Raw genomic sequence first — 25,470 nt, forward strand, 5'->3', positions numbered from 1 at the left:
GACCTGTGCCCTGGGCAATATGAATATATGATCGTTTACGTGTGTCTTCTTTGATGACGTGTTTTGATTAATTGAACATGGTGGACCCTCTTGTAAAGTGTAATGCTTAATTGGGTCGTCCACTCACAGTTAACAGTCTTTGTATTGAGTTGTGCTTAATGTACTGTAATTCTGTAAACTGTTAATATATTTCAATCAATAAATCAATCAAGTCTGAATTGTATGGCAGCTCTTAAAAATCTAGTCTACTCCTATACATATGTGAACCATGACTACTGCTAGTCTACTCGAGTTAGCTTTCTTTCTAACTATAAGTTCTTTGTCATTGATAATAAATAAATATTACTGTAGTGTCGGTGGGGCGCGGCGGGGGGGAAATGAAGACGTCATTTTTGCGCGACAAGACAAAGCTACATTCCCTACATTGTGAGTTGTGACGCGGCGGCAGCCGAAGCATTACGTAAGGTTAGTATAGTTTATGTTTACTACTACAGTCAAGTTTTTGCTTTGACTCTAGTCTAACACTACAGGCAGATAATAGACTTAACTGTTGTAGGGTGTACAAGCGGGGGGGGGGCGGGGTTCCACGTTTGTTTTGCAAATGGATAGCACTGTCAGCTAGCCACGTTAAAGCTAAAGTAAACAATAAACGTCAGGCGTTTTGCATTGCATGGCTACTAAACTAACGTCAAATTTGCCAGTTACTCTAGCTAAATACGACTCTTCCTTCTAGTTCATAACGTTATTTATTCATATGTATCAAGGGGGAGTGCCTGAATGACAGGTTTTTTGTGCTCAAGAGAAGAAAATCTGTTCCACCTTGAGAGCAGCTGACAAGAGAAGCAGACAGCCAGCCACCACCAGCTCCATGACCGTGACCGGAGTGTGAAGAACAAGTGGGGACAGAATGTCTCTCTGGCTGATTTCCTTCCTTTCAGTTGTGCTGCTGGGAATAACGCTAATCTCTGTCCTTATTTTCAGGTAAGAATGCTATTTCCATTTATTCCGAATGTCTTCCTGAAGTTCCTGTCCTGACCAGACCACCTCTCTGGTCTGAACTTTAAGTTGCATGCATCATGTGACTTCTCAAATAGTGACCAGGAAACTGAGGCAAGCAAGCATCAAGTGCCAAGAAATGTGTTTTCAGGTTATTAACGGCACAGCTTGTGCAAGAGTTAATTTATGCCAACTAGAACTGGGTGTAATGCATTGCCCTGTGGGTTAGTAATAGTCCAAAATCTTTGATTCTCGTAGAGGTTTTTTTCGATTCTGACGTCGGAATCGAAAAAAACCTCTACGAGAATCTAAAATTTTGGGCTAGGTTAGTAATAAGACAACCAAACAAATGTCCATATGCTAGATTAGTTTGAAAATGTGATTTAGACTATCAGAACCTCAATTGCACAAAATGAGAGGTAGCCTAGATATTTCTTGTCCTAATGTTTATTATTGTGGCCCTTTATTGTAGCTTAATATATAAACTCAGACTCTACGAGAGTTTAAATGTTAGGCTAGGCCTATTGGCTGGGTGGGTCACAGTCTAGATACCAACAAAATATCAACACATCATTCTTTTGTATCTTACTTCTAGATGGGTTGTGAGATTGTTCCAGAAAGCACTAAATGCTGAGCTCAAAATCAGATCAGTAGGGCTGTTCTCGGTCCAGGGAATTAGTATCCAGTTTCATCCCCAGCATACTCTGGTAGGTCACCATCACACCTCAATCTCCATTTACTTACCACTTATGTACTGAGCATACGCAAAACAGCATATTTAATCTTAGATAATTGTTTTATAAAACAAGTAATTAGTGTTCTCACGGTCCCAATTTGGAGAAAAAGTTCATGAGCCTTTATTAAGATGGCTATTCCATGATGTAATACAGTAAATGTGCATGTAAAAACAGATCTGAGTTGGCAGGTTACCACCCACATGTAGCGGCACTGACAAGCCTTTTTCAGGGCGTAGCCCTCAGCACACAGTTTAACCTCAAGTACAAGCACCTGAACAGGAAGCTCACAGATGACATATGACTACAAGATGGCTATACAAAATGTATAGAGGATTCACACCCACCCGGGTGTGAAATTGTTCTGATGAACAGTTCTCCAGATACTGTATGTGATGGACAGACATACAGACAGACAAATATTCCAGGAATTTATAGATGGATGTACTAAAGGGGAGAAACTGTGTGCTGAGGGTTACGCCCAAGGAAGGCTGTTAAAGAGCTGCTGTTTGTGGCGCTACATGTGGGTTTTACTCCGGTTCAGTTTTAAAATTTACATCTGTCTTGTCTATATTTGTTTTTAGGAATTTCACTATAAGATGTGTGGGTTTTAACACAGTACTGTTAACATTGAACATTCACATCTATTTTGTAGTTATTTTCCCCCATGAAATGGTAAAACTTTTGCCAGAAGAGTGTATTTAAAAAAAACTTTTACATGTCCTTCCAAAGAGCACCTTCATCATGCACATTTGAACCATTTCTGGTTTTCTCATGTTATGAACACTTGTCATTTGTCTTGCTTTGTCACATTTCTGAAATCTGTACCATATGATATTACAGGAAATTGACAGAATATGGATTTCAAGTAAACTTTTAAACCAAGACTTGCCGTAAGTGCTCAGATAGTTTCTCTTTTTTAGGTTTGTTATTCAACCAACTCCAAACGAATACAAAATTCTTGTTACTACCTTGCTGTACTTAATTCAGTTTGTGTTTGTGTTCCAGGAGGTACTTGGCATTGTGTGTTGGTGAAACCAGAGTGAGGTTTGACTTGCAAGTGCCACTTAAACCTCTGGTAAAGAAGAGCCATGACAACAATTCAGGAAAAGTTCCAATCCACCCCAAAGCCCTACAATTTCTTTCACAGGTATGAAGACTAATACTAGTGTACTATTAGTATTACTGCTAATAGGCCTTTCAGTAAAAAAATATTTGCTGGCTAAACATCTACTTCTGATCCACTTTTCTCAGCTTCTGTCATTTCTGTCATTCCACATTGACTCTATCAATGTGATGGTGCTGAACCTCGCCATGTCAGAATCTCTGTGGCACATGACTATCACAGGAATTACCACTTTACTTGACCACCAGAGTAACAGGTAACTAAACACTGCACACCTCACTGCTTCACTAACTACTGCAGGAACTCTGAGAATGAAAGAAGTTATCATTTGGAAACATTTATCACAGGTTGGAATGGGATTTATCCGTGGGGCAGTTAAGCAGTAAAGTGCTTAAAAGCAATGGATTGGTGAGTGTCATAAGGCCTTGAAAAACATTTTTACATTGAGACAGATTTTTATTTTTATTTAGGCGTGACAAAAATGTCCCTGCCTGTCATATTCTGTGCAGGACATATGTCTTGCTGAAGTGTCCCTGAGCCTGCTGCTTTCTGGAGATGTGAGCCTGCCAGAACTGAAGCCAGGATATCTGTCCCTGTGTGTGAGAACTCTTCTGGCAGAGTTTCATGAGGGCCTGTTCCTCAGTGAGCTTCTGTTACTGCCATCTCCCTCAAAGAGCATTCGCCATGCACATGGTGAGTAAACAAGTGAGCCATCCTGAAATATCAAATTGGTTCATTTATGTTATTTAGCTTAACATCTGATCTTGTATTAGTGTTTATATGGTTATATGGATCCGACAGAGTAGGTTCTGGTGGCCAGAAATACGTGGTGGTCCGACCGTTCCGAAGTCGCTGGATTTGATCCGGGGCGATTAACTATATCAAATATGAAACCACAGGAGAAACACTAAAGCAGCTCTTCTGGTAGCAAAAATAAAAACATGTTTTGACCACACTAGCCTTTTTCAGTTCAAGTTTGGTATTGTTCAATTACAATTCATTGCAATTACAGACATCCTCAGAAAACGTAATGATTATACTGATATACATTTTCTAACATTCATTTTTAGATGGTGAAAGCGTTGAGTTCATCCAAACTGAAGCAGTGGAAAAGTGCCATCAGCTGATTCCCCAGAAGGTCAATGTGGAATTTGAGAACACCAATATAACGTTATCGATGCACAGCCAAAAAAGGTTAGTCACCAATCTTGTATACCGACATATTTAGCAGGTATCAATTTGGGGTTGCTATCAATTTAGGGTTGCTGTTATCTAGCTATAAACATAATAAGCATGATGTGGTTCCCATCAATGAAGACATCTGCCTTCAGACAAATACTCCAAATTGGCCTTCGATCAAACCCTACCTGAGCCTTCTGGTAGGATTCTCTATCAAATAGAAATCTGGACTATTTTGTTTTATTATTTTAGATTCTTTTTACAGAAGCATTCAAATCAGGAGTTTGAATATTGGCAATATTAACAGTTCCTCGAATTAACTCAAAATATAAAGTTCGAAATAGACAAATTGAATTTGAAATCTGGAGTATTGACTCACCTTTTTCCCCTCATTACATTGTTCACATCTTGTCATGACTGTTCCAACTGTGCAGACACTTGAACTGGACTCTGAAATCTCTGAAGTTGGCCTATGGACATGAAAGCGATCATCTTCCACTCAAGAGCTTCACTCCTGAGCTTAGCTTCCCTCAGAGTAACCTGAAGCTCCTTTTAGAGGGTTAGTGGACAGATTGATATCATAATGTTTCAACAATGTGTGTGATGGGAGTTGTCATGGATGACAAATGATATGATCATGTTCCTTCTTTTATTAACAGATGGACTTCTTCTCTCTCAAAGTAGACAAAGAATCCTTTGCCTGAACACACTCAGGACTGTCCTGCAGGTAAGGTGCACAGATTGTTCTTTGTGTGTGGTTGTTCACAGTGTGTTCAGTGTGTGGTTACTTTGCATTCCCAAAGTGCCTAAATTGTATGTCTCAGTTTCATGACAACTTTCAACTTTTATCTTTCTCCTTCTTACGCATTTAGGTAACATCATTAGATATCTCAGGATCAGTAACGGTCAACACCTGCATCATCCACTACCGTCACCAGGAGTTCTCCCATTGGTTGGACCTATTTCCATGGGAACAGCTCATTCACAGGAAAGCAGCGCACCGGAAAAGGTAAGTCATGCTATGGAAAGTCAAAGAAAGCATTATCCTTGCTGCTAACAATGGCTTCAGCATTGCATGATACAATATTACGGTTATGTATTACTTGTGGCAATGTATTTGATTTGTTGGAATGTTTTATTGAATGACTTTTTAAAAGTGATGTATTGATTATTGTTGCCATTATGTAGCATAGTGAAGCTGTGTATCAAGTGTGCTATATTGTTACCTGGGTAATACTTTAAAGGTTTCAAGTAAATTTCAATTATTTATATTTTTCGTTTTATTATTTTCCCACCCAACCTGAACTTTGAACATTGAGTGGATTTTCTATGGTCTGGAATTTCCTTTGTGTGTTCTGAAGCCTTTTGAGCTGCAATGAAAACGGTGACTTCCACAATATATGGAATTTGTGGACTTTTAGCTCACAATCCACAGGCAAATCAGAGCACTTGTTTGAGCCAGAAAACCCCAGACCACAGAAAATCTACTGAATGTTAAAAGTTCAGGTATTTTGGGTGAAATTGAGCTCAGAACCCCCCCCCCCCCCTTTAAAAAAAAGTAAGGCGTGCCGATGTGCTAATATCCGCTACTTTGTATTTAACCTTTTTAAAATATGTTGTCCTCATCCATGTATGTGTTTGTGCATCACCCTTCATATGTTGTGTTTGGGCATACTGTTGTGTTACATACATAGTCCATTAGAATATATGCACACCTTACTACCCCACAGGCGCTTCCCTCACCTGGATGCCCCTGTGATGATCAGCTCCTCTGTGTCCAACGTCAATGTTTCTGTTCAGCTGGGAGACACCCCACCATTTGCCCTTGGCTTCATCTCAGCCAACGCAGGTACTCTCAATAGCCCTCTTAGCCAACCCTTGTATACACAGAGAAATTCATACCTGTAAGTCGAAGTAATGTGGTTTTATTTTTGACTTTGACAAAATGAGAGTATTATTCTAGTTGATTGTAACAAGAAAATCCTATCGTAAGCACCTCAGCAGCAGTTATGCAGTATCAAGGGCACATTGTGCTCGCATGTTGCCATAGCACACAAGGTCCTTTTTTTTTTTTTTAATCAAACTTTACTGTTGGTATGGTTCATGCAACTGTTGACTCAAGCATACCAACCCTCACTAGATTAGATATGTTATTTTTTAATAGGTGAAGATGAAAATGTAAGTCATTACACTACACCAGAGCTGGACTGGGACAAAAATTCGGCCCGGTCATTTTCGCGTGAATTTGGCCCAGACCAGCCCACCACAACCAGCGCGCAGATAGCAAAAACTCTACCGCCCGCTCCGTCGAGGCACACACAAACAAACAAGCCCTAATACCATCACCTTTACAGAACAACATAAATGATACAAACCAACAGACAACTACACAACCCTTTGTAGAGGGTTTATTTGTCACTGAAATTATCATGATGGCACTGGCAGAATGGCAGCACGCCCGGACCTTTCCTGGTGGCCTGCCGCCTATTTAACCTGACGCTGCCAGATGGGGGCGGTATTGGGTAACCATGTTCCCCAACACAGCACTCATCTGGGATCTCTCAGGGAGTTGAGCTGACACACATCCGTTCCGTACCGAACCAATCAGCGTGAGCTAAGGGTGGGATATGTGCGAAACCGGATGTGAACCTATATAGACACGTCAATATGATTGGTTGTGTTTGCACGCCCACACGGTGATAGACAGACGGTCCCATCCAATCATCTACCAAGTATCTTGGAAAAAAAGGAACAGCCCCGTCATCGAATTTGCTTCAGCGATCCCAGATCCCAATAAGCTGTGAAACAAATTTGTGTAGCAAGCTTCTTGGATCTGGCAGCGTCAGGTTACCGCCTATTGGCCTGCCTGTCTGTTTTTTTAAAATCATTGTGGCCCCCTACGGTCGCGGCCCACCGGGAATATGCCCGGTATGACCTGTGGCCAGTCCAGCCCTGCACTACACTCATTTAATCCTTTTTTGGCACTTTAACCAAACTGTATGGCAACAAATCTCAACAATATTTTCTGAAACGATAGTTGTATGAATACTTTTTTCTCCATTCCAACAGAGCTGCAGCATCTGCTTGATATTAAAATTGTGGAAGACCTTCAATCTCAGAATGTGCACCAACGCGCCTCCCTATCCTTGGATCACTTCTGGTGGAGGGTCGGCCAAGGGTCCCATATTCAACAGGCCCCTCACCCGCCTGGCAAACATGTGTGGGGAGAAGCACTTATCCTCGACTCCCTCAGTCTACAGGTACTGGGACAAAGTTGAGACATTTTATTCTGGCCTGAAAAATTACATACTTCTATACGAGTTGTTTGGTGCACAAGAAAAGTGCACTTACATGTTCACGCATGCATGCATACCGTTATGCACACTCTTGCATATACTGTACAGTAAATTGTTTAAAATGTATTTCTGGTTATAGTTTAACATTACAAAATTCTTTTAAAATATCAAATGTTTTTCTACTTCCCAATTTCAGTTTTTGCATGAGCTTTGTCCTTTTCAATCCTATTCAAACTTTAGATGAGGGTCAAATTTTATTATCCTGTTGACAACTGCAATCTGGGTCATTATCATCTGCAGGGTAGTTTCAACAAAGCCCACATGGAGTCTAGCAGTCATGCTCCAAGTCTAAATGTGGAGTCCAGTCTGAAGGGATTCCAAGTGGAACTCTCAGAGACCTGCACCATCTGCCTGTCTCGCCTGCTGTCCCTCTTCAAGCTGCCCAGTGACAAGGACAAGGGTCCAGAGCAGTCCCATGTAGTCTCTGTGTCTCCCGCTACTGACAACACCCTCTCCTCTGTTCACCCAGTCTTGCTTTTTAAACTGGAGTGTTGTCTGGATGATGTCAATGTGTTCACACTCTCTAACCTGGCAGGTAACTAAGCCCTACTGTATATAGTATATACATTGTTTTATGACGAATATTTAAAATGGCTGATTTATAAGCTCACAGCTTGTACGCTTTATCCTTTAGAAGATATTGGCATGCCCAAACTAGGGACACTGGGGTATTAAAGAACATTGAATGATGAAAAGATGTGCTGTCTGGGATGTGTTCTCACATACTTACTGTAAGAATGAAAGCATAAGCATGTTTTGATATATTCATATAAGCTTTATTCTCCATTTTTTGTGAGCAAGAAAGAGTAGTCTACACAGGATCTAGAGTATGTCTTCATCTATCAAAGTGATCATTCCTTCAGATAACCAAAGGCAGACTTGAGTGGATGTATTTATTCATGCCCAGTCTTCAAAAACATTACAAAGCATTACATTATTGACATTGACCTGCTCTCCGTAGGTGCTGTATCTTTGCGGGTGGACACGGTCCAGGTCCTGGGTACTGGGGAGAGCTCCAGCCTATCTCTACAGGGTGTTAGTTTGTCTGTGCTGAAGACACTCACAGAAAATACGGAGCCTTGTTGCCCGGCCTCCCAAACCCTGATGCCTGTTGTCCAACTCAACGCCATAGCCTTCCATCATCACACCACCACCTGTACTTTGGAGGTATGGCATGTCCACATTGTCTTGACTTCAAAGTACAGCGTGATATTTACAGACCAAAATATAATAATTTGATTAATTACTCAATGAAACAATGTACCTAGTATGGTTTGTAATCTGACTTTCTTTTTTTCAAAATATATTTTGGTAGGGGCACGGTGGCACAGTTGGTAGTGCTGTCGCCTCACAGCTAGAAGGTCCTGGGTTCGATTCCCGCTGGGGACGCTGTGGGCACTGGCGGCGTGTTCCCTCCTCCGCGTCATCAGTGCCCACACCCGAGGCGGGGGTTGGCGATAGGGCCTTTCTGTGTGGAGTTTGAATGTTCTCCCCGTGTCCCCTAGGGTAGATACCCTCACAAAAACATGCCGTAATCCTGGTCTCTAAAACCGCCTGATGGAGGGGAAAGGAACTGGTCGGAATAACGTGTCCCTTCCACGCGCTACGTCCGGCCGGGGAAATTCCCCTCAGGTGAAAAGAAGTAGCTTGGACTCCTCATGCATAGAAGGAGGCATGAGGTCAGTCCGCTGCCCCCCCCCCCCCCCCCCCCAGGTTGGCAGAGGAAGTGTAGCACCCAGGATTACATTAGATAATTGGCACTGGGTGAAAAGAAAACTGGGTTACAAAATCGTGGGATAAAATTTTAAATTATAAAAAAATATATATATATATTTTGGTGCTTTTTCTGCCTTTTATTTAATAGTGTGCAATAGACTGACATGAAATGGGGAGAGAGAGATGAGGAGTGACACACTGTCAGGCTCGATTAGCAGCCTAGGTCCCCGGACATATACGCCAGCCGTCCAGCCCTGTCTTCATCTTAATTAAATGTGTTCAGTTGCCCATAAAAGAGGGAGATGGAGAGGAAACTCTCCATCTGTGGCCCCTCGGGCCACAGGTCTCCACCAGGATGGGAGCGTTTTAGGAACATTTTAAGTGGCATTTCTTCCTCGTCCTAGTGGGAATATGTGTGCACAGTTTCACCGCAATGGGACACTGTTCATGAATTACGACATTTTGTACAAAACGGGCCACTCCTGAAAACTTTGGAAGCTAATTGTAGCCAATCGGGATGGAATATGAGAAATCAAACGGACCCGTCTTGATCACATGATTATAGAGATCATGTGTAGTTTGCGTGATATTTGACATTTGACATAAGTCTGTCTCCTGGTGGTTTTACACAGATTGGTGCAGTTATTATAGGTAAAAACACGAATGGGCCAGTTATAGCGCCACCATGAGGCTGATGTGTAAATTTTGTGGCATTTCTTCCCAGGCATAGTGGGAATGTACATGAAAGATTTCCCTCAAATTGCACAAAATGTACCAATCTTGCAATCTTAGCCAATGGGGAAAAGGGAACAGGTCCGTGTTGACCACATGACTAGAAAAATTGGGGCAGAGGTTCGTCGTTGGCATCCAGGGAGTGTGTGTGCACAGTTTGGCATCTGCTGGGTCAACGGTGCTGGAGGTTAGCTGTACGCGGACGGGCGAACACACACGTACAAAACATACTCTCCCCATGCCTTCGACTGGTGGAGACAATTATTTTTGATAAATTGTCATCCTATTGAAAAATGCTTTTTCAATATCTGTTGTTGAATTATTCCCTAATGTTTCATGTATTCATTTATTTTATTTTGTCCCTTCTCGTCCAGGTTCAATGTGAGGAGGAGCTCGGTGTGGAGTGGACACCCTCTGACCACATGTTCTTGTACCAGCACATGACTGAAGCACATGCCTGTTGGACTATGCTCTGTGCAGAAGAAGGGACAGTCAAAGTGGCTGGCAGTGAATCATCTCCAGGCCAGGGCAGGGAGCTGTGCATGCGTGTGGATCTCGGTCGCACCCGCCTCAGGGCCCATGTGACTGACTTGAACTACATCTGCCTGCACACGCAAACCCTCTCCCTCAACGTGCACACCGGATCCGTCCACGTGCGTTCTCCTCACCTGCACCTCAACTTTGATGGCAACGACATCTTCTCCTTCAAAGAACTCGACGTTCAGATGCACCAAGAACTGACAGAGATGCAGCTGCACAGAGACCCCTTCCCTTTCCTCACCACTCCGCAGAACCGCGTCTGGGTCCTGGCCTGCCCGAGCCTGGCCATCCAGTTCCCGTACCAATACAACGTCTCCGACACGTTTGACAAGGCTATCAGCGTGCAGAAGTGGCTGAAGACCCTGCACGGCTCAGCGAGCCCGTCCGCCGTCGCCCAGCGCCTGCCGCCCGACCTCGTCTTAAAAATCAGCCAGTTCTCCTTCGTCTTCCTGGACGACACATTCGAGATCAAGCTGCGAGATAACTATGAACTCATGAAGGACGAGAGCAAGGAGAGTGCCAAGCGGCTGCAGCTGCTCGACAAGAAGGTGGTTGAGCTGCGCAAGCAGCACGGGGAGCTGCTGCCTGCCAGGAAGATCGAAGAGTTGTACACGTCGCTGGAGAAGAAGCACATCGAGATTTACATTCAGCGCTCACGCCGCCTGTACTCCAACACGCCCATGAGGAAGTCCCTCCTGACCTGGATGGTATCGGACCTGGAGCTGGTGGTCCTGGCTGACCACTCGCTCCACGGCCCAGAGAAAGTGAGGCAGCAGCTGACGGACATCGATGGGAACAGCCCGTTCCCCAGAGATGGACTGCCTTTGGTGGTTCAGTGGTGTCGTGCTGTCAAGTTCAAACTCTCTGCCTATCTGGGTTAGTTACACAAAATAGCGGTTTTACTGTTCCGATTATCCTGCACAGATGGATTATAGTAGGTAAAGCTTAATGGGGAAGAACAATTTAATTCCAGAGATCACATCACAACACATTATGCCTTATTTTATTTGTGTTAACTTTGTGATATTTAAATGCCAAAATGGTTTACTGTTTCTCTTAACAGTGAGAATTCGAGACTACCCACGCTACCTGTTTGAGATCCGGGACTGGGAGCTGTCGGGGCGTCTAATTGGGACAGAGCAGGATGGACACCCACGGGCTTATCGCAAAGAGGTTTTGCCACTTGGCTCACCGTGGGGAGATGTGACAGTCCACAGGAATATGCCGCCACTCAAGTTCTACTACGATTTCAAATGTGAGTCTGGGAATTTGTTGAAAAGCTTTTATAGCTTTATGAAAAAGCCTCAGCGCAATTCATCATTTTACTTACATTTTACTTGTTGGGTCATTCCAGCTCCTTGTACTGTACTTTCACTTCACTTAACCCATTTTGGGCGGGAACCCCTTTTGGTGTTAGCATTATGTTATGCTTTAGCTATTGAAAAATAGCAGATCTACAAGCTACGAGCTTGTAGGTCTGCTATTATTTTAAAATCGAAGAACGACTGACATAGAAACATAGCTTTTTCAGAAAACTGTCAGGATGTAGAAGATTTATTTTAAATCTGATCTCAGGTCAAAATGGGTTAATTTCTTCTCTACACAGCCAACATATCACTGTACACTATTGTGTGGGGACCATGTTGGGACCCTGCCTGGACTTTGATTGGCCAGGTGGCTGACCTGCTGACCAAACCCACAGAGGACCCTTCACCTCCCCTCGCCTGGTGGGATAAAAGTCGTCTCCTGATGCATGGACGTTGGGCCATGGATATTGATCACGCCAACCTTCACCAGCTGGCTACAGAGGTATAATAACAAGCATCCACGTTTTACCCTGCTGTTCGTCTTCTGTGAATATATGGAGGCAGGAGAATTTTGTATGTTTTGTGAAATGGGTGAAGGGCTACTTTAAACATCACAAATTAGCGTTTTATAAGACCGAGCATTTTGGGGGTTCCTTCATCTTGCCATAGTTTGAATTATATAATGTTATTTCCTGTGTTAAACAAGCTGTTTTGATTAACAAAAATTACCTGTGTGAAGTGAGGGGCGCTCTAATCAATTATTGACCTTATACCAACCGTGAAACATACCTTAGTTACGTCACCAAGAATGGTGGTCCCTTATTGGCCAAGGGTTTCCACCGTCATACCGACAGCCGATTTGCTCAGACACAAATTTTCCATTCATTGTCAATTGCATTTAATACTTGTGTTAAGACAGAATCTAAGAGATGAACAGATATATTGAAGCTCAATATTGAATCTTTACAGGACCCTTACAACACAACGGAAAACATGCACTGGGAATGGAATAAGTTAAACTTCGCCTGGAACCCTGGGCAGTTTGTTTTCAAAGGGGACCTCGATGTTAATGTCAGGACAGCCTCAAAGTAAGAGGAAATATTGGATGTTGTATTTCAATGATCAACAACTGCAAAGTGTGCTGTATTCCAAAAAGCTATTTTATATATTATAATTTATAATATTTTATTTCTCCCATGTCAGGTATGATGATATCTGTTTCCTACACCTGCCCAACCTACACATGACCTTTGACTTGCAGTGGCTCTGCCATGGTAACCCCCATGACCATCATGCTGTCATGCTCTGCTGTGAGGAGAATGTTGCAGACGTCACCTCGGGAAACTCTCATGACTCCTACAGAGCCTTCCGCTCTGAGAACCTCAATCCTTCCATCACTATGGACCTCCTTAACCAACATTCTGGTACAGGTGAGTGGGTGTTGTGTATTATATTTATAGGGCATAGTGTTCATTGTCTTCTGAATGCATTTAGCAAATACTCCACGATGCATACTGACCATGGCACTACGTAAAGAGGCCCTTGGAGAGAAAATGCACACATAACTCAGTGGTTTCAAACTGCCTTACTTTTTATGGTGCGTGTTCTTTTCCTTTTTATGGTGCCATGGTATTACTGTGCTTGATTGGTCAGCAAACTCGCTCGACCTGAGCCCCGTAGAGTCGTAGACAATCTATGGGGTATTGTCAAGAAGATGAGAGACACCAGAACCATCATTACAAATGATGGTTCAAAGCAATCAAAGTAATCTGGGATTCTGTAACACCTCAGCAGCATGAAATTCCTTTCATGTGCGAGCATAATCACCAGATGAGTTTTGAATCCAGTCAGATCCAGTGCTTTAATTCCATCACAGTCTTTTGCTGGTAATAAGAAAGCAAAAATGGCTGTGCTGAATCAGATATACCGTCCTTATTTTCAGAGCCTTGTCAGCCCAGGATGCTCCTGTACAGCAGCACACTGCGCTGGATGCAGAACTTCTGGGCCACCTGGACCAGTGTGTCTCGGCCCATCTGCAGAGGCAAGCTCTTCCATAGCCTCAGGCCTTTACGCAAGAAGTTGGGTCAACACTACAAGCAGTTGTCCTTCACCTCTTCCTTTCCCGAACTACAAGTATGTATTTTCTTCTGTTGTTTGTTGAAAGTTAGTCCTGATTTAGTAGTACAGAGGAAAGGTTGAGCCACCAGAGCACTGCTAATGTTTTGTTAAAGCTGCCTACACCCTGATCTGATCTCTTTACCACTTTTTGGCATATTTATCATTTTAGTAATTCCGTCAGGGTTTTGTCCTGATTTACTATTAGATCCTGCACATTTTCACTCAAGTTATTCACCATTTTCTGTTTTTGTTTTTCATTTGGATTTTTTCTCAGGCTGCTGCTAATGTAGCAACTAGTAGCAACGTTGTTGTTTTTTTTTACCCTGCAGGTGCATTACTGGGCCTCCTTTGCCCAGCAGAGAGGTATCCAGGTGGAATGTAACAAAGGACATGTCTTCACCAGAGGAGCACAGAGACTTATCCCACAGGGTAAGAGTTTCCACATGACAAAAGTTCCTCTAATATAACATTTTGTATAATTTATGTATGTATATTTCTGATTGTGTATGTTTGTGTTTCCATGTGGCCCCTCAGCTGGCACTGTGATGAGAAGACTGATCTCTGAATGGAATGTGACCCAGATGGTTAGCGATCTATCAGAGGTAACTGTCCACCTGATGGCCTCCACCTGGGATGACTCAGCTGACCATCAGATGACCGCCCAGCTAACGGTGAACAAGACCCACCTGCTCAGCCTCTCCTCGCTCAGCTACCAGCGACAGAGCAACCGCATGGAGGAGGTAGGATGGAACCAGTAGTTATTTTGGTCGGTAGAAAAGTGTTTATTCTTTGTTTCTGTACACGTCACTCCTGTTATTATCAATTGACACTTTTTGATTTTCTTCTGTGAGGAGGTGAACCTCACGGATGAGAGCAATGCCCCCTACACACACAAGCTGCGCTTGGTGGACCTGCGGGCCTCCTGGACCACCGCCAACAGGAACATAGCCTTTGGGTTGTATGACGGTTATAAAAAGGCATCTGTGTTGAAGCGGAACCTCTCCACTGAAGCGCTGAAAGGCCTGAGGATTGACAGTCAGCTGCATTCCAAGAAGCTCAGGCGCTCCCCGTCTAACTACTCACCTACCACAGCCCCCTCGACCCCCACCATGCCTACTGTCAGCCGGCCAGAGAAAAGTCAGAATGAAGGTGAGGAGTTTTTCTGATTGATTGAATACTTTATTAGACAGAAATGCAAACGGCTGGAGGTATAGTCAGACATTTGGGTTAAAAGAAGAACACAAAAAGTCTTGAGGACTTTCCATTGTGGTCCTATGAGTTTGCTAAAATAAGAACGGAAAAATTAAGATAACTTGAATTTTCTCTCTCTCTCATCTGCTACTGTTCATTCACCCCCCCACCCCTGTGTCTATAGGAACGTCCATGCTCCAGAAACTGATCGAGGAGACTGATAAATTTGTGGTGTTCTCAGAAGAGGACTCGGGTGTTTGCGACCAGCTGTGTGGCATCGCAGCTTCTCAGACTGACGATGTTTATAACCGCAACTGGCTCATCGAGTTGGTCAACTGTCAGGTAACTGACAACTAATTTACCTTCTAGCCAATGTCATTATTTTATGCTAGGTAGTCAAGGAGGTTTATTGTTGTAATCCTCCTCTGCTCTACTTTGCCTAGATGATGCTACGAGGCACAGAGACTGCAGGCTGTGTACTGGTGTCTGCAGCCAAGGCCCAGCTGTTTCAGTGTGAGCATCTCCCAGCCTGGTACAATGACTCTCTCAAGCAGAAGACCACCTGGACCTGCATGCTGGATGGCATGCAGTACTTTGCCACCATGGAGCCCAACGCCTCTGAACATGATGAACGGCAGCTGCAGCGGCAGCTGTGGTTAGAGGTGTGTATTACAATCAATGGACTGTGGTTGTTATGATCGATGTATACATATAGCACAGGGGCAAGCTATAAATGGCTAGCATATATTTGGAACTGCACTGACTCAGGAGCTAGTGTGGTTGCCAGCTAGTGGGCATGTGGAAGGTTTGATCCTGGATCCCAGCTCCTCTTGGCATTGTGTCAAAGTGTCACTGCTCACCGGGCATTGTTCATTGGCTGCTCACTCCTACTAATAGTTAGGATGGTTAAAGCAGCATAATGTGAAATGAACAATAAACGAAACAACTTATCAATTCAATTCAAAGGAGCTTTATTGTCATGAGAAAACAAACCTTTACACATAGCCTCTGATTGGCCTACCGAACGTCCCCTTCTGTGACGTACATGGAACTTGCCTTCCCTGAAATGGTGCCCGAGATACAGTTGCCCCAGAGCCAAAGGAGGCATCTACCTTTCTATGTCTATGATATACATAATAGAGCGCCCAAGTCCTGACGTCACTCGCTCATCCCCTCGTTTGCCCTGGTTCACGGAAGTAATTTCTCTATGGAGAATAACATGCGCCCTCTACCGATATTGACGTCAGACTTCGGTGCTCTATACCATGCCTAACAAATGTAGTTTGTTTTTGTTGTACAGCACCCTGAAACCTCATCATGCTTTACTTCACAGCCAGGTTTTCTTCTGTAGCATGCACTAAGCCTGCTACCACATCATGTACAAAACATACTGCTTGTTTTTGTGTTCAGGTGAAAAACATTGAGGAGCACAGGGAGCGCAACCTGGACTCAGTGCAGGAGTTGATGGAGAGTGGCCAAGCTGTTGGAGGAATGGTCAGCACCACCACAGGTAGATACAATAATTATACTTACTTATACTTGTAATGCTGATAATAACCAGTACGACGCCCTGAGGGCGAGAAGCAACCTCACCCTGAAGGGCGAGGTCGTGTGCACGCATCCACCTGGGTGACGGCAGACAGCAGACTGGTAAGCGAGCGCTGGCGCTTTGGCATGGGGGGTCAGATCAACATATGGAATGAATTCTGTACTGGTCATATATGGAGCGTGTCTTGAGTGTACAGGGTTTGATGAGGTCAGATCAACATATGGAATGAATTCTGTACTGGCCATATATGGAGCGTGTCTTGAGTGTACAGGGTTTGATGAGGTCAGATCAACGTATGCAATGTCGGAACAGGAAGGACGAGTGGGGGGGATCAACATCAGAACAGGTCAGCTCCATATATGGAGATCTAAGGGTTTGAGGTCAGATGTAGTGTTGCTGGCCAGCTCCATATATGCAGGGTTTCATAGTAAATGCAACCTACCGTCCCAATAATACATTTATGTATAATATCAGCAGTAAACTCTTTAACTTTATATGGCTATAATTGTGAAAGGTCAATCATAACTGGACACACTAGTAACTGGATTTTCCTATGCATTTAATAGATTGATCATACTTGTGTGTTGTAGACTGGAACCAGCCAGCCCAGGTCAATGATACGCAGCAGGTGCAGCGTATAATTTCCCGCTGTAGCTGCCGCATGTTCTACATCGGCTACAGCCATGATATCGATCCAGAGCTGGCCACACAGATCAAGCCACCAGAGCTACGGAATGACCACGAGAAGGAAGACTTGCTTAAAAAGCAGGCCGGTATGTTTTTGGTCTCTCATATCTTTGTGTGTGTGTGTGTGTGTGTGTGTGTGTGTGTGTGTGTGTGTGTGTGTGTGTGTGTGTGTGTGTGTGTGTGTGTGTGTGTGTGTGTGTGTGTGTGTGTGTGTGTGTGTGTGTGTGTGTGTGTGTGTGTGTGTGTGTGTGTGTGTGTGTGTGTGTGTGTGTGTGTGTGTGTGTGAGTGACTCAACTCAATGTGTAAGAACCACTTTATGACAAGGAAGCCTACCATTAGTTCAGGCAAAGAATATAAATATATATATTATTGTATACATTTGTATTTACTATTACGTTTGCTTTGGATGACCTCTAATATTTTCTCCCTTTCTCCAGGAGCTGTGGACACCTTTACCCTCATCCACCATGACCTAGAGATCTCCTCTAACCCTGTCCAGTATGCTATGATTCTGGACATAGTAAACAACTTGCTGTTGCACGTCGAACCCAAACGCAAGGTAGGAGAGGTCCAGTAGACCACTATCAATGCTTTCTGATACACTGGATGTTCTTCTTAAGAAGGTCAATTTAATTCCAATCTTTTGAACAGCTTTTGACCTAAACAACTATTGGCCTACAAAAAAGTTATAGTGTTTCCCCCATTATTACCAGTTGAAAATGTAGTTCTCTGCGTGTCCAGGAGCACAGTGAGAAGAAGCAGCGTGTGCGTTTCCAGTTGGAGATCTCCAGTAACCCTGAAGAGCAGCGCAGCAGCATCTTGCATCTTCAGGAGGCAGTCAGGCAGCACGTTGCCCAGATCAGACGCCTGGAGAAACAGATTTACTCCAACATCAGGGTAAGTCACAACACAGAGCCACACAAGCCAATGTTGTAGTCTTTTCCAGAATCCTAATGGTTTAATACATGCAGGGTATGTTTTTAGTCTCTGTTGAATATACAATATATACTGTAGACTATTCCACAGAATCTTGCCCTGTAGGCCAGGTGTAGGCAATCAATACGGAGGTGTTGAGCTGCGCTGTGACACCTCAGCTATGGCTCAGGGCACCCCTCTGTGCTCATTCATACAGAGGGGGAATTGGATTCCATATGTGTTCCTACTTCCTACATTGCAGGCCCAGCCTGAGGAGCTGATTGGTGGTGAACTGTCTGCAATCAATCAGAGGCTGCAGGACCAGCTCACGGACCAGAAAACAGACATGCAGATGAAGAGTGAAGAGCTTAACATCCTAATCAGGTCTCCCTTCATCACTCATACAGCCAACCACATTTAACCCCATTCATACTTCACTGAAAAGTAGCTTACCTAGAAGCCCATAATGCATCGCAGTTTCAACGCATCATGGGCGTGTAATTTCCGCTACAGAGCATAAATTAGGCTTTTGACTTTTATGTTGACATTCTTTACAATCATTGTTAATGATTTTGTTTCTTGCCTGTGTTTTCTGTCTCGTCTCTGAATTGTGTAGCTGTCCTAATACTGCCTTGAAATAACTTTGAGCTGCAATACTATCTATTATACAATTAAGTTGTGTTTTTTCCTAAAACCAATAGCCTTTTCCCATTGACATAATATATATTATAGATGGGTCAGAAGCAGTAAGCACCCAACTTCACAGACACCTGACGCATATTGATGTGAATACCATTCATCACTGAACGCATGATGGATCTCTTCCTTCCTCTCACACAGGTGCTTTAAGGACTTCCAACTGCAGCGAGCGAACAAACTGGAGCTGCGTAAACCCCCGGAGGACGTGAGTGTGGTGAGGAGAACAGAGATATACTTTGCCCAGGCTCGCTGGTGTTTAACCGAGGAGGACGGCCAGCTCGGCATCGCAGAGCTGGAGCTGAAGAGATTCATGTACAGCAAGGTGGGCATGGGGAGGAACCTCCATTACTGACTAGAGTCTATTGGCTATTATAACTAAGGGCATGGGTGGAACTTGGGAGTTGTTAATTGGCATCAAGTTAACAATAGTATGTATTAAAGCTTTTCTCCAATGTACTTATACAGTGTGTTGACCCGATTTGAGCTTACAAATTGTTTCTCTACAGCTGAACAAGTCTGATGACACAGCAGAGCATCTCCTGGAACTGGGCTGGTTCACAATGAACAACCTGTTACCCAATGCTTCATATAAGGTGAGAACTCATGTTTGATAAAAAATACAGGGTATAATGCTGTGTATGTATGTACTAGGGGTGTAATGGTCCCATTTTATGCCGTGTCTTTTAGCGGAATATAGTATAAAAAACAGCTCCTTGTAAAAACTTGAATGTACTACTGTAGTGTTTTTAAACAAATACTAAATACATAAACAATTCTGTCTTAACAGTTTGACTGCGGGATAAAAACATCGCAATCCCTCATATTTGACTGCCTAGTTTTTCACTAACCTTTGAAGAACCACCCGCCGACCTCATTGTTCCATTTCATGAACATCCGCCTTAAAAGAGCGTTGCGCGCCGCCATTGGAATGCATTGGGCCTCAATTTCCCATAAGCCTTTGCATGCCAGTGCGACTGATTTTTTTCCGGTGACATCATCCGACCGTGTCACCTATCCCACTCTGTCCGATGGAAACCCTGTAAGTCTTAAAACGTATTAAAACGTGAATTAAACAATGAAAAGGGAAGCTGTTCTACATCAATTAACTTGTGTAACTTGTAGTAGGGTCTCATCTGCAGCAATAAATGTGCCAAACGCAGTGCTGATTTATTTTTCCCTGTTTGAATGGGGTAGGTATGGCTGCCCAAAATGCTGGAATGCTTTGGGGAATGGTTTTAACGTGTGTGTACTAGGAGGGAGGATGAGGTACGTATGTCTCATATAGACATACAGTACTTGGCTGATCTTTCTTAACCCATGAAGACCGGAAAAGCCGATACGTTGTTTCTTATACCTTTAAAACTGGGAAAGCATCTGTGTCGTTTCTTATACCTTTAAAACTGGGAAAGCATCTGTGTCGTTTTAATATGTCCATGTACAGTATATAACAACAGGGTTTTTCTGAAAACTTAGCTTAGTATTTAGAAGGCCTTGTGTCGAAATGGGTTAATAAAACTTAGTTCAAACCTGTTCAAAGTCATCCATAACAATGATTCATTTTTAGAAACTGGATCATTGCTGAAGATTGTTAAGGTGTGTCCACACAACATCCTAGGCTTTATTTAATAACATTCTACTTGGTTTCCTCTGTGCAGCGTGCAAGGGTATGTACACTACAGTAACAGACCTTTTACGTCTGTGTTAACTCCAACTTGTTTGTCCAGATGGGATCAATGTCACAGGCTTCCAGCCTGATAGTGTGATATTCACCATTGCATGCATTGTGCACCCAAGTAATTATTGTTGTAACTGTGCCCAAGGACTCCTCATAAATGCATCTCCAGCCTTCATGGTGTATACCATATTCTGTTAGTATCGTCATTTAATCATTGTCTTCTGTTTAACATCACTGTCTGTCGTGGACATTCTTTAGCACGATCACATCTGTGTTCATGTAATGTTTCATAAAGAGTGACTACAGAACATTCATGTGTTGCTACAGCTGAAAAGAATATACCATTTCTCTCACAGGTGGTACTTCGTCCTCAGAGTCCCTGTCTGTCAGGCCGGCAGTTTGGTTTGCGAATCTTCAGCAAAGTGCGCCCTCCAGTGGGAGGGATCTCTGTCAAGGAACATTTTGAGGTGAGGGAAATTCAATTTGTGGCCATTGTCATTGGAATGTGAACATGGTGCTCAATCCAAAATGTTTCCATCGTTAGGTGAATGTGGTGCCTCTCACCATACAACTTATGTACCAGTTCTTCAAAAGGATGATGGGATTTTTCTTCCCTGGAAGAAATGTTGAGGAAGAGGAAGTCACTGATGAAGAGGACAAGTCGAGATTGGTTACTACTGGTACGTACACACAGTGTTGCAGGCAGTTGTATCTTGAGAACAAACATCCCCATACCCTCTCCATCCTCTATGAGGCCACCTGCCTGAAATACATAATGTCTCAAATAAACAAACTACCGGTATGGTAGTTTACCTTGCATATGCCTGTCCTTTGTGTGGTATTAGGATAACCATGTTGCTATTATTATGTCATCCTTCCAAGCTATTAACAGCCTCTCTAACTCATGTGCCCTTGCCTCATGCATATGCTGTGCGTGCATGCTCTTCAGAGACTCGGTGGGAGTATAGAGTGTAGGTAGAGTGTCAGCCAGAGGCCACAGTGTTCATGCTGCTGTTCTCTGTGTCCCAGGTATCCAATCAGTCAAGTCCAGGCAGCTATCGGAAGACACCATGGGGGCTATGGGCCCTAGCAAAGGTGTCGCTCAGGGATTGAACCGTACTTCAGGGGTCAGGAGGTCATTCAGAAAACCGCCTGAGGTACTATGCTGTTTTTTCCTGTTCTGTTTTTTACTCCGTTTGGGAAAAAAACAAATGTAATGACATGGACGGCCGTGATCTCTCCTCTCACAGCATCCTGTTGATGACATTGATAAGATGAAGGAACGGGCTGCCATGAACAACTCATTCATCTACATTAAGATCCCCCAAGTGCCCCTCTGTGTTAGTTACAAGGTGGGTTCCTATGCTGTACATCCTACCACTGCTGCTCATCTTATTATCAGTATCTTTGTTTTGATCAGCACCTTTTAAAAGTCTGCGCTTTTGGTAATTTCTCATAGATTTTAATTTAAAAAAAGGTACCTATTTCTAAATCCGGAGTGTGAACATACCCTTATGTAGCAATAAACTGCGCGTGTTGTGCATGTTTGTCTTTTTTATGTGATATGGACTACTGTCTGAAATAAAGATTATAATGTATTCTGTAGTTAGTCTGATATTTATAAAATCTTCAAATGCTCTATCCCCAGGGAGAGAAGAGCAGTGTGGACTGGAAGGACCTAAACCTTGTTCTGCCTTGCCTGGAGTACCACAACAACACCTGGACCTGGCTGGACTTTGCAATGGCTGTGAAGAGGGACAGTCGTAAAGCACTGGTTGCACAGGTAGAGTTCCCTGAAATCAGCTGGTCACTGTGGTTTCATGGCATCTGAGGCCAGCGTCCATAAATGCAGTGTCTAGTGTATGTGGCAGTGGCTCAGGAGGTAGAGCGGCCACTTGGGAAGCGGAAGGTTCCCAGTTCGATCCCTTGAGTAGTGGCGACGTGTCCTTGAGCAAGACACTGAGCCTGATGAGCCGGTTTGTGCCTTGCATGTTTTCCTCTGCCGTCTGTGTACAGATGTGTGTGTGAATGGGTGAATGTAAAGCACTTTGGGTAAAGGTGCTGTATACATGCATCATTTTGTTTTCCATTATCCTGTCAGTTAATTAGGACGTAGTAGTAAAGAGAATTGGATGGATAGATGGATTTTTATTGATCCCAATAATTTTTCATTTGCTATAGCAACTTAGCAAATTAGGGTAACACTAGTTGAAATAAAATGACAATTAAAATGCTGTATAAAGACAACTCCAGGGCTGGTCAAGTGTTCATAATGTCTAAGCCATCAGAAAGTAAAACAAAAACAGAACTGACTAAAGGACCTAAAGACTTAACTGGCACATTCATTCATTCAAGTCATTGTTGTGAGACAATTCCTTGATTCCCTTTGAAATTGTACTTTTTCTTTTGTCTCATGGTCCAGATGATAAAGGAGAAACTGCGCCTTAAGCCTGCTTCTGGTTCAGACCCACGGGGAAAGTCATCTGAAGGGAAGTCCGACAACGGCATTCAGCAGCAGGAGGAAGACGAGAAGGCCAGGCTCCTCATCGGCCTCAGCGCCACCGACAGGAGTTCAAGCAAAAAGAGCATCTTCAGCCGACGACACAAGTGACACACACGCGCACACAAGTCCAATTTATACTATGTCGTACAACCCTTTTGCTAAAATAAAAAATAATATTTATTATGCATATTTTCAGCTGACAAAGGGGATCTAGACTTTTCTTTACAATTATGTTTGGTAATTACCATTTCATTTAGATAGGAGGAGAAGAGAGAGAGGAAGCTGAGAGCAGAGAGGTGGAAAGACTTATTTTCAATCATTCTTGTCACTTGTGGAAAGGTTGTGCGATGGAGGATAAATTAAGCCTTAACTATGACAGGCCACTATGGCAGCTACCACACTCATTTTGGAATCTAGGAGAGAGCAGGCCGTTTGTGTGTCAGAATTTCAGTGGCCATGCTCTGATGTGGTGAAGCAGAATTGAAAATGGGGACCAGGAACATCAAGTCTAGACGGTGTCCAATGTTGTGTGTTTTCCTTATCCACTATTTTTTTTTTTTTAAAGATATTTTTTTGCGGCTTACGCCTTTTATTGATTTTTGAAGGGACAGACAGTAGGCTGACAGGAAACGGGAGAGAGATGGGGGGATGACATGCAGTAAAGGCCGTGTCGGGTCCGGGAGTCGAACCCGCAGCACACTGCGACTGGATTACCAGTCCGGTGCCCAGACCGTTACGCTACGGCCTGGGCCTCCTTATCCACTATTAAACCTGTCTGTCTGTGATCTACTTGTTGTCAAGGAGAAGGTGCTCCATTTCTCTCAACTGATATTGGGCCTAAATATCATTTCGAAATCCCTGAGAGGAACTTAAAACAACTTCAGGGTAACCATGATTTGACCAATATACTGTACATTTGAGGTATTTGTGCCATTACATTTTCACGCTGCATTTCACAGGTTTAAAGAAAATCGCCAATTACATTTCTTTGAGTATAACCGGGATGATTTACTTAACTCTTCTAAGTATGACTGGTTTAACACTTGCAAGGTTGAGATCACCTTTTCCTGCTGGTCCAGGAATACTGGATGTCAAACTTGCTGCACCTTGAAAACCACTTGGATTTAGAATCTTGCTAAACAAGAATAGACTGTATTTTGGCATGAATTGAATATTGTGTAAGTCTATATGATCGTCACATCGACATGAAAACCCATTACTGTTAATTCATTTTATTTGTATGTATACTGCCTGCATCTTTCAGCTGGCTGACATGTTATTGTACCTCACATCACACCAGTGCAATACACCAAGAACAGAGCAGCAAAAATATATTAGCCAAAATAGATTACTGCACTTCTGTTGGCAATTGTGGTTGTGGCAAAAAAAAATGTTTGCAGCTAAGCTAATAGCTGATTGATATTTTGTAATTTTAACACTGAAGCACTTTTTATGCAAAATATTTTCCAATATTTTTGTAACCATGTTTGTTTCTGTTAAGTTACTATGCTGCTAAGCCTGTTATTTCAGTCCCACTTCTATCAAAACATACTGTATTTTTGTCCAAATATTTCAATTAAATAGATTAAAAATCACATTTCACTGTTTTATCAGCACAGATTATCTTTTGTATCAGTTCTGTGCTACATCAGGACTGTCGCTTTGCTTGTAATTGTTTAATGTTTACCAATCAATAAAAAGGGTAATAGTCTCTGTTCAATTAATTTGTTTGATCTATTCCTTTATTTTCAATAGAGACTGTCGTGTGATTACTGATATAATATGGGAAAGTGAGTGGATGATTGACCATTAATCTGACAGGCTGTACTGGAGCGCAATCAACTATACTGTGTAGGTGTAGGAGAAATATAGATTTAATGTAAGAACGTGATGGGCAATGAGTGAGCAATGCTTGATTAGATAATCACATGTTAAGTTATTTTCAGTATTGCAGTATTCGAACATTTAGGTTCTCTTGGTGCAATCCACACGTTTTGATGGAAGTAACTTCACTAGTTCACAGTGAATATAATTAAATGTGTGAGGCAGAGCTCCTATAGATTTAAATGGAGTCCAGTATATTATTGTTGTTAAACCCACCTGATAATGTATTTTGTTTGATTTTCTATCCAAATATAGACCTTTAACTTTAAGAATGTATTTGTGTTTTAACCCCAAAAATATCACTCAAGCTTTAAAGTAAAAGGCACATAGGAATGACCCAACCATCATTGTGGTGAACAGGTTCAGGTTGTCTATAGATTTTGGTCCATGCATGTTTAGTGGTCTTATAATTATATGGGGAGAGATTGGCATCCCTATATACTGTACTGTTGTTGCGGAATCCGTGAAACAGAGTACCCATCTCATTGTTGTTTTGATTGATTGAAGTATTTAACAATTTGCAGAATTCAGATTTTACAGGGGCCAGTTTTGAATTGCAGAC

The 25,470-nt window shown here is 42.9% G+C and overlaps 1 protein-coding gene across 4 annotated transcripts; it reads left to right on the plus strand.

Moving 5' to 3' along the window:
• Nucleotides 1-402: 402 nt before the first annotated feature.
• Nucleotides 403-24,716, plus strand: LOC310864371 (bridge-like lipid transfer protein family member 2). 4 transcript variants are annotated; one of them, XM_083773041.1, is made up of 40 exons: nucleotides 403-465; nucleotides 765-981; nucleotides 1,592-1,703; nucleotides 2,574-2,623; nucleotides 2,739-2,880; nucleotides 2,985-3,112; nucleotides 3,204-3,264; nucleotides 3,366-3,549; nucleotides 3,927-4,050; nucleotides 4,470-4,594; nucleotides 4,695-4,762; nucleotides 4,908-5,044; nucleotides 5,766-5,884; nucleotides 7,105-7,295; nucleotides 7,632-7,926; nucleotides 8,353-8,558; nucleotides 10,214-11,255; nucleotides 11,443-11,634; nucleotides 11,986-12,188; nucleotides 12,656-12,774; nucleotides 12,890-13,116; nucleotides 13,629-13,819; nucleotides 14,134-14,233; nucleotides 14,339-14,544; nucleotides 14,656-14,953; nucleotides 15,180-15,337; nucleotides 15,439-15,657; nucleotides 16,406-16,505; nucleotides 17,135-17,317; nucleotides 17,670-17,791; nucleotides 17,974-18,129; nucleotides 18,410-18,531; nucleotides 18,988-19,168; nucleotides 19,353-19,439; nucleotides 20,878-20,988; nucleotides 21,066-21,201; nucleotides 21,551-21,678; nucleotides 21,772-21,873; nucleotides 22,170-22,304; nucleotides 22,944-24,716. In XM_083773041.1, exons 2-40 carry the CDS (start codon nucleotides 908-910, stop codon nucleotides 23,130-23,132), a joined length of 6,723 nt encoding a protein of 2,240 aa, XP_083629167.1. In that variant the 5' UTR covers nucleotides 403-465; nucleotides 765-907; the 3' UTR covers nucleotides 23,133-24,716. The 4 variants fall into 4 exon arrangements, with proteins under 4 accessions (XP_083629167.1, XP_083629170.1, XP_083629169.1 ...); XM_083773044.1 differs by having other exon boundaries at nucleotides 14,659-14,953; XM_083773043.1 differs by having other exon boundaries at nucleotides 413-465; nucleotides 801-981.
• Nucleotides 24,717-25,470: the final 754 nt, after the last annotated feature.

This window comes from Protomyctophum parallelum, assembly GCF_964188405.1.
Source record: "Protomyctophum parallelum genome assembly, chromosome: 9".
NCBI classification, from domain to species: Eukaryota; Metazoa; Chordata; class Actinopteri; order Myctophiformes; family Myctophidae; genus Protomyctophum; species Protomyctophum parallelum.

What these genes read in the sequence shown, in the direction of transcription:
- LOC310864371 (XM_083773041.1), top strand. Translation starts at nt 908, where the DNA reads ATGTCTCTCTGGCTGATTTCCTTCCTTTCAGTTGTGCTGCTGGGAATA. An exon ending in GTTCTACTACGATTTCAAAT is followed by an intron (nt 11,635 to 11,985) that starts GTGAGTCTGGGA and finishes TTCTCTACACAG; the next exon opens with CCAACATATCACTGTACACT. An exon ending in AGATTTACTCCAACATCAGG is followed by an intron (nt 18,130 to 18,409) that starts GTAAGTCACAAC and finishes CCTACATTGCAG; the next exon opens with GCCCAGCCTGAGGAGCTGAT.